Source organism: Trachinotus anak, unplaced genomic scaffold (assembly GCF_046630095.1).
Source record: "Trachinotus anak isolate AG129_WGS33_773 ecotype Australia unplaced genomic scaffold, CSIRO_AGI_Tana_v1 ptg000007l, whole genome shotgun sequence".
Lineage (NCBI taxonomy): Eukaryota > Metazoa > Chordata > Actinopteri > Carangiformes > Carangidae > Trachinotus > Trachinotus anak.
The window spans coordinates 1184511-1198017 of record NW_027273858.1 but is presented as its reverse complement, the minus strand read 5'-3'; the positions used below and the strand labels follow the sequence as shown (position 1 = coordinate 1198017).

Here is a 13507-nt window from a genome sequence, read left to right as displayed (position 1 = left end):
TGCAACAGGGATCAGCGTCGGAAACGACTTTTCCCACGGCTCTAAGATGTTTCTGGGCGGTTTACCTGCAGGTTGTCCGGCGCCTGAACACTGATTCCCTGCAGTACGTCGTCATGATGCTGGACAGATTCAGACTCTGTGAAAACGTGTTGCTTTAAGACGTTGGAGAAGTTTGCAGTGACCCTCTTGTTTATGTGGTGGGCGTTCTTGTGTGCTTCCAGCTAATAATCAATAGTATTAATCACAACATAAGGCACCAAATTTACAGACACTGGCATTCATATGATGTAATAAATTATTATTTCCAGATATTGTAGGTCAAAATATTTAACAATACAAACCTGCAGGTTGTTTTTTTTTTTTTTGGCCACTCTGCAGGTGAACAAGTTGTAAGCACAACGCTGATAAATAAGAGGGGACAAAGGAATTCAAAATATCTGATAAAAGTACTATTGTAGAAGAAGAAATGATTCATGTGTATATATAGTGTCATGTTTTCTCTTCTGACCTGTGCCTCATTGACATCAGTTGAAACCATCAGTTAATGTTATTATTCAGTAACTTTTTCCATCTGACTGAACGAAGTGATTGTGGGTGCACAGACACAAGAGATGACGCAGGCTCAGTAGTTCATATTGCACTTTATTCAGCTCTGAGGAGGCAGAACTGGGCTGGGACCTCGTCACTGTCACAGATCAACGTTTATTGCTTTCAGGCTCCTGGTCCGCACGTGTCGGACCCATCTCAAGTATTCTCACACTGAAACTCTGTGTACATGGTTTAAAATGTTCTGTCTTGCTTTGTGTGAAGAGTCAACACTGAATGACGAGATGACAGAGAGGAAACAGGAGAGATTTGACACCGTAATGGAGGCATGAGGTTTCATACAACACGTGAACATACTGGATAAGAACAAAAAATAAAGCACAATGTGATAATTCATCATCTACACCACACTGGGGCTGTACAAATAAAGGCCTTCACTTTAAAAGGATTATAATTTCAACCATTACATAAAATTACATGGCATTGTCACATATCAGACCTGGATATGGATCGTTACAGTCGAAAAGCTACAGGGCAGAACAAAGACAGAGGTTGTTCAGGCGTCACATCGGTGACATCTTAGCTCCTCTTCTATGGCACAAACTCCTGTGAGCTTTTCAGTCACCACCTGGTTAGTCTGGACACTGGAGGTGCAAATATACTCAGTGTAAATATGTTCTATGCTCTATAACGTGGGAGTCACAGTTGTCACTGCTCTGGAGAAAGGTTAAACATGTTTCTTCACACAAACCTCACTTCATGTCTGCATGGTTCCACAAATTTCTCATGCACGGCTGCTGTTAACGCTGATTATATATTAATATTCTAATATTATGTGGGAGGTGTTGCTCATGGTGACGACCCCACGTTGAGTTATCTGCAGTTCGCCACAGCTCTGCAGAGCCTTTTGGTGTCTTTCTGCTCATTGTTTTGTTTTTCCAGCCTGAAACGTGACTGTTTCGGTGACGTCTCACATCTCAAGTTTAGCAAAGAAAATCCAAATGAATGCATGTTTCCATCCACTACTGGTGCTGCTCTCCAGTCTGGTGCCGTTAAAACACTGCAGAAGAAGAGAGCACAGCGACAGGACGACTGGAGTAGCACCAGTCAAACCACAAACTGTTTTGTGTATTCATTTGAGGAACAGTACAATCTCCTCATTGCTCCACACACATCTGATGTGTCACCAACTTTTCCACCTCAGCCACGTGTAAGGTGTTTTTGTGATATTTGCCTTTCTGCTCAGATTTTTTTTTTATGTACATGAAAAGAAATGGACTCTCTGGTGAACACAGTGGAGCATTTAACTGTTAAAGAGCCAGATATTTGCCCTCCGGAGCTGTTTGAAAGCTAAAGGTGACTTCAGTTTGTCAGGTGGCCAGAAACATGAGTCCAAAAGAATAATAATGATGCTCTGTGTGCAGGATCAGTAAATAGACAACTTTTTTTAGTGCATCTGCCATATCAACTGAAAGCGTGGTGATAAATCGATGTTGAGTTTACAGATTGTGTTTCAAGTAGTGAAAAAATAAATATATAAATGAAGTGGGATTTAACTGGAGTCCCGATGATGCCTCTCCAAACCTTTTCTGGCTCCACTCATAAATGTGCAGCAGCCAAGAACGAGACAGAAGCAATTCCTGGCGTCTAGAATGGATATGTCTGAGTTACTTCTCTTTTAGCTGACTTCTTAAAGGATGATATGGTAGCTCAGTGAAGCCTGGAAGTCGAAGTGGTTGTGTGTTTAAGGCCAGTGATTGAGCTGTGACAGGCTCCAGCTGCAGGTATAGATAATGGATTCATAACCAAACTGTAAGAACACGTTATTTCAGTTTCTTTCAGCTGGATGTGTCTGAACTGTAGAACCATGCAGAGCTTTGTAGTGAGGCCTTTGTGCTAGAATTAAATTCAGAAACCATGACCTTACTTCTCTATGTATGTACATTGTGATTGCATTTGCAGTGCTGTAGCTACACGCTGGGGATGAAGATGAAGAGGAGGAAATCTTCATGTTTGTTCTTTAATGTTCAGCCTGTTAGTTTCCTCATCCATGTCTATCTTCAGGATTCTGGCAGGTTTTTATTTTCTGGTCAGGAAACAGTGAAAATCACGAGTTAAAAAATAAAATCTGAAGCGCTGATTTTCTCTCTGTCGTGAATATAGGTCAATATGTAAAGTGACAGCTATGATTAGCTTGTTATTAATACTTTATATTCTATAATAAACAGCCTGTAGAGGGCAGTATATGCAAGCTACAAACCCTCCCAACAACCAGCCGTGTAAACTACTTCCTAATGTAGCACTGCACATGCAATCACACACAGCCTTCAGGGAAATAACACTTCCTCTCGTCTCACAATCTGTTGTCGGGTAAACGTGACAAACAGGTCACATGACTGGGATAAAGCCAACTAGGTCACATGATGGGGTGGGGTGGGGTGAAAAAGGCCTCAGTGGTCCAGGATGCGGAGGTTGCCGGACACAATTTTGTTCTCCAGCATGGAGCCGGCCGGAATATCGATCCGATCTCCGTGGTTGGCGATGATGATGACGGTGCCCTGTGAGGAGGAAGAGTGATGGGTTGAGTTCAGTGGTAGAAGGCGGCCTCAGATCCTGAACTCAAGTGAAATGTAAAAATACTCAATTACAGGCAAACGTCCTGCCTGAGTAAAAGTATTTCAAGTATCAAGTGTTTTAAAACTGAGAAATACTCAAGTAAAGTACAGTAGCAGTATTTCTGTTACTTTCCAGAAGCCAGAATTTAATTAAAGCAATAAATCAGTGAAGCCTTCTGTTATAGCCTCATCACATCTTTGTTCAAATCTACGTGATCTGAGAGTCCAAACCAGATTTTATAATCTCTCAGGGTTGTATTTAAAGGTCAGTGAAATTCACCCACAGCTGCCTCAAGTGTTTCTTCAGACTTCATCTCTGCCACATGGACGAATATAGAAACTAAAAAAAAAATCTCCAGTGGTTTGCAGCCTTTTCAAATCCACAGTCTTTCTCTAGCATCGTGCACCATCAGTGTGGCCACCAGAATAAATAATGCAGTGGTCTCTCTGAGTTATCACATCCAACTTCTGCACATTCAGAATAATGTAAATTTAATTTCATGGTGAAGTGACATTTATGCCCTTAAAACCTTTTTAAAACCCAGTGTGTCTTTAAACTTTACAGTGAGCACGGCACAACAGACATCTCGTTTCCAGTGAAACTTGACTGTGAGTGGAGACGTTTACCTTGAGAGAAACGTTTTTCCCAAAGGTGACGTCTCCGGACACGGTGAGGTGGTCGAGCTCCAGCATGTCGGGGATGCTCTCGAAGCGGGTCAGGTACTCCTGGACCTGAACACGGGCGGAAACCAGAGGACATTAGTTTATTTGTTTTAACAAAAACAAAAAAAGAGCCCAGTTATTCCAGTGACACTAAATAACATCGAGCTGACATCTAGAAAAGTCTGTTGTTACATTTGAGCCGGTGACGCTACACATGGCCCCTGAAATCATGACAGAATAAATCCCTCACTCACTCACTCACTCACTCACTCACTCACCCTTCAGCATGTTTTTATCATCCCTCTGTTGTTACCTTGGTGAAGGAGCTGCCCAGTTTGACGTGCGGCGTGGTAGGGAACTCTCTCTTGGGGCTCATGGTGAGAGAGCCGGCCTCCAGGCTGTACAGGTTGGACATGACCAGCAGCAGGTCTGACGTGGTCTTGACGGGCAGGAAGCGGCTGCGGGGTACGTTTATTCCCAGGGCGTTGTCGAAGCATTTGATGGCCGCGCCGACGGCCGTCTCCAGCTGGATGACGTTCTGTCCACCGTCAAGTGTCTGAGAGAAGAGAGAAGACATGTTGGTTATTGTGACATGAAGAAAGACGCATAAATCTACACGAGAAAAACTGATGATCCAGAAAAACCTACAACAAAAAACTGACTTAAACACTTTAAAAAAGCTTATAAGACACTATACACTGTTACTGTACATAACTTGCTTTGTGAATGTGCTTTGGCGTGTGTGTAATTTGACTTGGAAATTGTTACATAGCTGCTTCCAAACTGTTTCTTTATTTAAAACATCTGTGAACAACCTTGTTTCTCCAAAAATGCCGAACCCTCTGCTGCTCATGATAGTTTTCAGTTTTACCTGGTGGCGTCGACTGATATATCTCTTTTCCTCTCCTAGTTTAACTGGCTGGGAAACCTCCAGCTGATTTTCTTTCTTTGATAATATTTGCTCCAGATCTGTTCTGGTTCTACTTTTTAACTCCTAACCTCAGTCCTGTTGTGTTGATTACCTGTGTCTGCATGTGTGTGTTTTTACATATGAATCTGGGTGATGTGCACATTTAAATAAACTGACGTTAAACTACTGCCATGAAATTTTGCTGTGTAGTAAGATTCCTTATTGTCCTTGTATAATAGACAATGAAATTATGTTTGGCAGCAATCCTTGTAGCAGCTTATGTAAAAATAAAGAATAAAATCATCAAATATATAAATATATAATAAATTATCCATACAAACACCATTGACATAATCATAAACATTGCTGATATTACACAGATAGTACACAGTTCCCTCTAACTCCTCCATCAGGTCAAAATACTTTGCTTCGTGATCAAATACCTGCAGAACTACTGACATTTGCCTCAGATGTACTTAGTGTTTACTGCTAATTAGCAAATGTTAGCATGCTAACAAGCTAAACTGAGATGGTAAAACACACCTGTAAACATAAGCATGTTAGCATTGCCATTGTGATTCATCATTTGAACATATTTTTTCTTTTATTGGCCAGAGTGAAGAGGAGGAAGGTAAAACCTGTATCAGTGCTCATGTCGGTTTACGACAGACTGGAAAAACTGTTTCCTGAAAGAGCTGCTGAAGTTTCCTGGAACCACACAGGTGGAAATGATGCAGGACAACAGTGATATAACAACATGTAGAAATATAAAGATCTGGGTCACAGGTAAAACTGTTTGAACATGAGTGGAGCTGTGATGGGAGCCGTCCCCTCTCACTCTGTAGTTTTAGTTACTGCACTCTTACCTAGAAAGGGTAACACACACACACACACACACACACACACACTTATGTAAAGCCACACAGTTATCAGCAGTTATATAACAGTGACTGTGTCACGGTGTGTGATTTTGTAACCAAGGGCTGGAAAATTACATCTATAGGGTGAGAAAGCAATAATCAGGACCGAGGCTGAGGTTCAGCAGTGAATTTATTACGCCCCTTGCAGATCTGCATACCCTGAGGAGGCGCTTCTCCACTGGGGGGGCGGGCGGGGGAGAGGCGAGCAGAACCAAAATAACATCAAGTCACATCAAGTCACATTTGTTTGCCGCATTTAACAGGACGTCTCTGTCACCTCGAGCTCTGAGGACAGTGCAGGATAAACATGGAGCCTGATGATTATGCTCCAACCATCATGATACAAAGATTAAATTCAGCTGATGCAGTATTAACTCATACCTCTCCTTCATGTTAATTCAAGCTGCTGCATTACTTTCCTGATTTTTTGTTTTTTTGCTACAACTCTTTGCTTCATTAAGAAGAAAATTAACGACATGCAAACGTGTGAGAGCTGCAGCAACAAGCTCGACGAGAGGAGCAGAATGAGAGGCAGCACAGAAGTGACGTTTGTGGGGGAAATTAAACTTTTAAATTCATCTTTGGCTCTCTTCACACCATCCCACACACACACAGCTGAGTCCAAGTAGGGCAGATGAGCCACCAGAGAGGTGACCAGAAAACTGGATTGGTCTGAAGCTCCTTTTCTTCTCCTTTGTATGCAAAAACCTCACATGACAACAAACAGCTCAGAAAGTGGAGCTGTGCAGGAATGAAAACACACAGAGAGCAGAGAAGCTCCCAGATACAAGTTTCATCTGCAAGCTTGTATTTTTTTTATTTATTTTTGTTTTAGAAAGACACAAAAGGTGGTGCAGAGATCTCTCTGCTCTGCTTTATGTGGCTTCTGTTTCTAACGTGACAGGATGGACGGGGTGACAGAGCACAGATGATGATGTTCTGGTTATTCAGAGTGAACTGTTTTATCTGAGCATCCACTGCACACTCTGCCGTCCTGGTGTGGTCCCGTTTTGAACTGGTCCCCTCAGGGTTTCAGACTCACACATGGACATGAGTCATTTCACTCTGATGCCTTCTATAATTCATTTAAGGGGAGGGAGGAGGAAGAAACATAAAGACAAGAGCATCTTGCAAGACAGCAAATTTCAGGAGACTGAAATGAGCAGTTCCTGTTTGCAGTGTATCTCTGTGTGTTCAAACAATGTAACTGCATTAATTTGACCCTGAACAAAACTTAAAACGTGATGATTCTCAGGCAAGTTCTGTATCATAGGGAGCGTCTCTTTTTGTGAGGTTTTATGGACATTTATTCACAATGCACACTGGACAGAACATGTCATCAGAGAGTGTAAGTTACACTGAATCTATAAAAATGTGTTTATCAAGTCTGAATGTTCAGATTTGACTGAATTATGACTCCTCTGGGGAGTCGAGCCTCACAGTCTGAAAACCTCAGATCTGCAGGATTTAAGACCCATGTTAGTCGTCCTACGAGGATCTGTGTTTCACATTAATGACGACCATATCTGATAAATGGAAGTCCTCAGAAGCAACTTTAAGTCTTTACTTTTTCATGTGTTCTAAGATTCAACCCCTCTCCTTCTTCTGTCGTCGCCTTTTTTGACATTAGAGGTAATGACCTTATTCATAATCTAGATCGAAATCTTTTATTAATCATCTGCGGCTCATCTGAATCAATGGTACACCTCACTACACCCCAAAAACTCTTGTTTTTGATTTACTTGTTTCACTCACCTTGGGGTTGACGATGATCTCCATGTCCATCGCCTTCTGCTCCTGCAGCCTCTTGATAGCAGCCAGAGAGATCCACAGGTTGTTGGTGTTGAAGATCTTGAACTTTGAAACCGATTTGAATTCGTCCACATGGGCCTTGGGCACCTGAGCGATCTCCAGCAGACGCAGTTTTCCTTCGTACTGGATCAACGTGCCACCCTGGAAAACATATTTACAGCACGTTCTGTGTGTGTGAATGATTGACTTCAAACTGTATTTTTAATAAGGACAGGTTCTTCAGAGGAATAAAAGTTGGGAAATCTTTTTTATTAGTCATGTCATAATTAAGACCAGGAGTGCAGCAGATTAGATTTTTTCATTAATGAAGCCAGTCCATCATCCATCTGCATCGCCGCTGACACTGCACCGAGTACAAAGACATCAACGCCCACAAAGAAACGCTGCAAAATACTGATACTGCTCCACATACCTTGACGTCAGCACGTGTCTTGTCCGTCACCTCCATGATGAACTCGCAGCGCTTGCCGTTTGGCTGGCTGACCAGGTGGTGCAGGATGTGGAGGTCCACGGTGGCCCCCAGGTTGTCGATGTTGGACACAAAGATGTACTCTTTGCCCTGCGAGATCAGCTCGTCCAACAGGCCCGAGTTGTAGAAGCTGGCGTAGGTGTCGCCGTGGCCCGGGGGGTACCAGCCCTCTGCGTTTTGCCCAGTCATGCTCAGGCTCGTGGCCACAGGAAGGAGGGACTCTTTGTTGATGCGAGGGTACCTGGGCAGAGGGAGACCAGCAACAAGACCAGCCATCATGTCTCTGTTTGAGATCACTGGTTCAGAATCAAACATTCACCAGATTTTAAAATATAATCTAAATTTATAACTTGACTGACTTCAGCTCCAAATCATCTATGTGGATGCTGCGCTGCTGTGGCGGCCAAAAGAGGATAACATTCATTTTGCTTAGTGCAAAAAAAGAAAAGGAAAAAAATCCAGAACTAAATCAACTGTTTACTTAAACAAAGCACAAAGCAACAGATCTGACTTTAATCTTTGTTTAGAAAGGATTAAACCCAGAATTAAAGCTGCCACTTGGAGGTCAGCATCTCCTGCCACCCTCCACCTGGGCACCAGGTGTCCCTGTTTCTGCTCTGCGTTGTGCAGTTGCTGAATGGAGGGTCATCAGCTGCAGGAGCTGCACCTGGGCCCGGAGTCTGAGGGAGGAAACCCATGCTGTCTCCGACACACAGAGGACAGAGCAGTGAGTACGAACCTAACAGCAGAGTCTGGTCCCGAAAAACCAAGGTTTCAAATTGAACCTGTTTATTTTAGGACTCATTTCAAAAGTCAAACACTTCATTTTTCAGTTTTCTCCACTTAGTCTGTATTTGGTCGATATGTCTGATACACAAAGAGCTAATGTCGACAGACGCTGTGACTCTCAGGCTGAATGTGTTAAACAGACAAACAGCACGAAGAGAATCACAGCAAACTTCAAAAAACATCCTCATGAAATAAACTTCCAAGAACAAGCCAAAGAGTCCAAGCTGTCGCCGCTGTGTGCATCAAACTGATCAAAGCGTTCCTGAGGAGGATCCGCGTCAGGTCGGGTTAACACACCTCCTCGTGAGGAGCAGCAGCGAGGGGGAGCCGGCCGTGTCTTCTGGCAGTTTGAGGATGTTCAGAGGAGCTGGTCAGGTGAGAGGAGCTGCACATTGAGGCACCATGGCCTTATTAATTGAGGATTTATTCCAGCTGACTGTTCTGGGAGGATGTTTCAGATGAGTGGTTTTGATACGAGCTCATAGGCTTAAAAGGTTTTAGGTCATCTCAGACCAACGTCTGAGAACATTCTGTTACTTCACAAAAATGTTTTTCCTGTGGTGGATCCAAAATTTCTGCCTGAGAAGAAACAGTTATTCTTTCCAGGGTGCAACGAGACACGAACACACGTCTTATCAAACGATCACTTCTTTGCTTTTTTACATCATTAAAGAATCAACTGAGTAAACATTTGGCTTTTCTCTTGCTTCTTCCTAAAGTTATGAAACCACTGCAGCTACTGTAGGTGACCTGTGGAGTTTTCATTGTAAATCAACACAGTTCTGTAAATAGTCAGTATTAAAATGCTTCATGTGCAACAAAGACTCAAACTTTGAAAGAGCTGTTGTGCTGAAGCTTCATTTTAACGTCTGAGGGCTGCAGATTTTCTCCTCCATCACTGACACTGACACCGATTTGGAAACACGTCTCCTCAGGGCCTCGATTAACAGGAGGAACAATTACAGCAGTGTTCATACGAGCACCTGACGACTGTTTCCAGACAGACTGGAAAGACTGAAGAGGATCACATATCACATATCACAAAGATGCTACAAGGCTGGAAGCTGAGCTGACTGCTGCAGGGATCAAACATGTAAACTACACGGTACGTACAGGCCCTGCTCTTGCTGCTGTATTTAGTGACATTGTTGGAGTCCGTCCAAACTGGAGCAGCCTCAGGGAAGCTGTTACTCCTGAGTTAAATTCCACCTCAAAGAAACCGATCAAATATTAACACTACAAGGCTGAGCCCCAGCGAGGTGTGTGCGCTTTCTGTTTGCATGGGATGTATCCAAACTGTGTAACTGCAACCAATCATCATCACTGATTAATCTGCCAATTATTTAGTCGATTAATTGTTAAGAAAATAGAGACGATGTCCGTCCCACTTCCAAAGAGTCCAGGATGATGAAGAATATTCAGAAAAGCAGGAAATCTGAAGCATTTTTTTTTCCTTTGCCACTTTTGCATTAAAACAACTTTAACAATCAATCAACAATCAAAATGGCTGCATGGTTACTGCTGCCGTGCTTCATTATTTGGTGAAGGTTGAACTATAATAGCATTTAGGAGGATTTATATTCGAACGAACTCGACTGCAGTTTCTCACTTTTCCAGGTAACCCAGCAAAATATAGAAAGTGGCTTTAAATGTTGATGAAACAAATAGTTCTCTCTCAGCTGGAGCATCAGATAGTGGGAAACGCGGCTGAATTTAATTTGCCTTTTATGAAACACTCTCACGACCTCTTTGTTCTCCTATTGATTGAGGTTTCAGCCATTCAACCACTTCCTCTGTGCTGACATTAAATCCCGGAGCCACCGCGTTGCTGTCTAAAACTGCTTTGTACTACACTCCTTCAGACCCACAGAACATACAAGTGCTCTAAATAATTCAAGAGAAATAGTAAAAAGCGAGTTCTACTTGACTGACAAATTAGAGACACCAGGGCATCAAATATTAACGGCTTTCTCCATACGTTACACGGCGTTTCCTGTCTGGATGCTGCTGCTCTTGACAGTTTCAGTTCAGAATCTGGAGCAGCACACAGCAGGGGAGTGTCCACGCTCAACACAGACCGGGCTTCAGAGGAGGACACTGAGTTTTGGGTTCAGTGCTGCTGACTATTCGTGAAATTGATCAATACTGATACAGATATCTGTGCACTCTCCCCCCAAGTCTTCTCTCCGGTTTAATATCTGTTTGGTGTAACTGTGCATCAGCGCTCTGTGTTTGCGCCAGACCCACCATCACTCAACGTGACCTTTACGTGACGTGTTATCTACGTGTTCTCTCACCTGCTCTGGTTAAAGGTGTGTATCTTGACGCGGTGGTGTGTGTACTTCTGCAGGATTTTCTTTGTGTCTTCGTCCGTGTTGAAGGAGTTCATCAGGACCAGGGGCACGTCTGTGTTGTAGGTCTTGTTCAGGTGCTGTGGGAGAAAACAAACACGAACCATGTGAACAACAGCTATATTTATCCAGGGAGGACAGTAGGTGGATTTCAAACTGCACCTCACCTGTATATAACAGTATATAACAGTATATACCTGTATATACCTGTATATGAATCTATGTACTGGGGGAACAACGATGTTAAAGTTAAAGATAAAAGTTACTGATTGATGGAAGCATCAATGATCTAAATGAACTTTTATATGAACTTTTAGTTTAGAACTTATAATGGTGGTCAGGCAGGTTTTGTTAAATCTAAATGAACCTTCTCATGAATGAATTATCCAGTTTGGCGTGAATCACCTAAAAAATAAATCTGTCAGATTTAGATCAGATTATGGATGATCACTATGTAACTAAAGCAGGTGATCTTTTGATGCTCATTAATACAATTCACTGAGCTGTTAGTGTAAGAACAGAGGACCCACAGAAGATAGATACACTGAAGATGAACGAACTGAGAATAAGGATCTAACATTGGAAGAGAGGAATCTACGGGTGGCAGGAAGGGACATATCTGAGTATGAAAGTATGTGTGTGTGGTTAATTGATAGTTCTAGCAGCTGGATTTGGACAGGATACATTTGAAGGAGAACAACAACAGCCCAAAGGTCCGTGTCCTGGCATTATTTCTGTAATTTATGTCATCAGGGAAAAAATCTGAGCAGAGATGGAAACTATTTTATTTTTTTACCAAGATAAGAGAAAACTGAAGTGAGTAGAGGAGGAGGATGAGAGATGGGATACAGATCAGTGCATGAATTTCCAGCCTGTGACAGAAAACAAGGAATGATTTGACTTTTCTGAACTAAAGTGAGAACCTTGTGTTCTTATTAAACCAGGACGGGTGGACATCCACTTCACAGCTCATGCAAACAAACAATAATCTCTTATTTGCATAAGTTAAATGAGAAGGTAAACGGTCTTCCCTCGGAGCTGCTGTCACTTCAGGATCAATGAAGAATGTAAAAGTTCAGCCGACTGATGCACGCTCACACGTCATAATGTACTGCAAACAAACTCAAAAAATATTACTGCACAACCTGCTTTCAAGTGTGTTGACAGTGGGTGTGTGGAAGTTAAGACAGGGGCGCGATAATAAACACCCAGAACATTTCGTACTGTGGTTACTGAGCCGGCAGCCGCTGCTATTGTGCTTCTATGGGTTGTATTTGTATGATATTATTAGTAAAATGTTATAGATGAGAGTCCCGGTGTAAAGTAAGGAGCACTGTGCTGAAGATGTTTTAAATCAGACAGCAAACCATAAAACAAAATAATAACAAACATACTGTAGATTTTCTAGCAGGCCCATCAGAATTTTTTTATTTTACCAGTCGCGAAAAAGAAAATCTGAAAATTGTCTAAAATTGGGATTTTTTACACTTTATTTCTGCAGTTCCAGTAACTGCTCCATTACACTGTATGTTGGTTTATATTTTACTCTATGGAAAAGCAGGAAGATGATGTTATAAGATATATTCAGATGGCACTAACAGTTATTGTTAATGTCTATTAATCTACCTGTTATTTCCTCAATTAATACATTTATCATTTTCCCTGTAAAATGTCTTTACGTCTTCAAATGTCTCACTTTGTCCGACAACTGTTAACAATCCAAATCCAAAGAGATTCTGTTTATTACTATTGAGCAGTGGTTCTCAAAGTGGGGTCCGGGGATCCTCAGGGTCCTTGAGGAGGTTCCTGAGGGTCCCCAGGAAAAAGGGGAATAATTTATTTCCACAATAGTTCCTCCATAAGTTAAACAATTACAGAATGTAATAAGAATGATGTGGAAAGGTTTGAGAACCACTATAGCTGTAGAGGATCAGAAAACACAGCAAATATTTCAATGTGTGAAGCCACAACTAATTTTTTTGGCGCTGATTCATTTAATAACTGACTCTATTTGTTGAGTCTAAAAACACTGCCGGTGTCCTGAGTCCTGAGCTTCTGCCCCGATCTCCAGTGTTTTTGTTGGACTGCTTTTATAACTGATGACAGAAAAACATGTTAAAGATAAGATAAGATAAGATAAGATAAGATGAGATAAGATGAGTTAAGATAAGATAAGATCGCCTCTATTAGTCCCACAGTGGGGAAATTAACTGTGTTACAGCAGCAAAGTGGCAGTGCAGAGAAAAGAAAGCTGCAAAGAAACTGCAATAACAGATATAAGAATGATAAATGATAATAATATACAAATTATATATAGTGCACAAAAATGACATATTACATTACAAGAATATACAACAGTAGCAGCGTGTGTAGATTTTAATATCAGGTCTGGAGGCTCTGATCTCAGAACAACACGTCAAGAGATCCTGACC

At 42.0% G+C, this 13507-nt stretch overlaps 1 protein-coding gene across 3 annotated transcripts in view; it reads right to left on the bottom strand.

Moving 5' to 3' along the window:
- Positions 1-625: 625 nt before the first annotated feature.
- Positions 626-13507, bottom strand: part of ugp2b (UDP-glucose pyrophosphorylase 2b) — a 30953-nt gene continuing 18071 nt past the window's right edge. For all 3 annotated transcript variants that reach the window (XM_071479851.1, XM_071479852.1, XM_071479850.1), the window contains exons 5-10: positions 11022-11155; positions 7879-8176; positions 7410-7607; positions 4138-4380; positions 3789-3893; positions 626-3104 (exon numbers count right to left, since the gene is read on the bottom strand). In XM_071479851.1, coding sequence (XP_071335952.1) covers positions 2997-3104; positions 3789-3893; positions 4138-4380; positions 7410-7607; positions 7879-8176; positions 11022-11155 — 1086 coding nt within the window. In that variant the 3' untranslated portion in view covers positions 626-2996. The remainder of the gene's footprint in view (positions 3105-3788; positions 3894-4137; positions 4381-7409; positions 7608-7878; positions 8177-11021; positions 11156-13507) is intronic.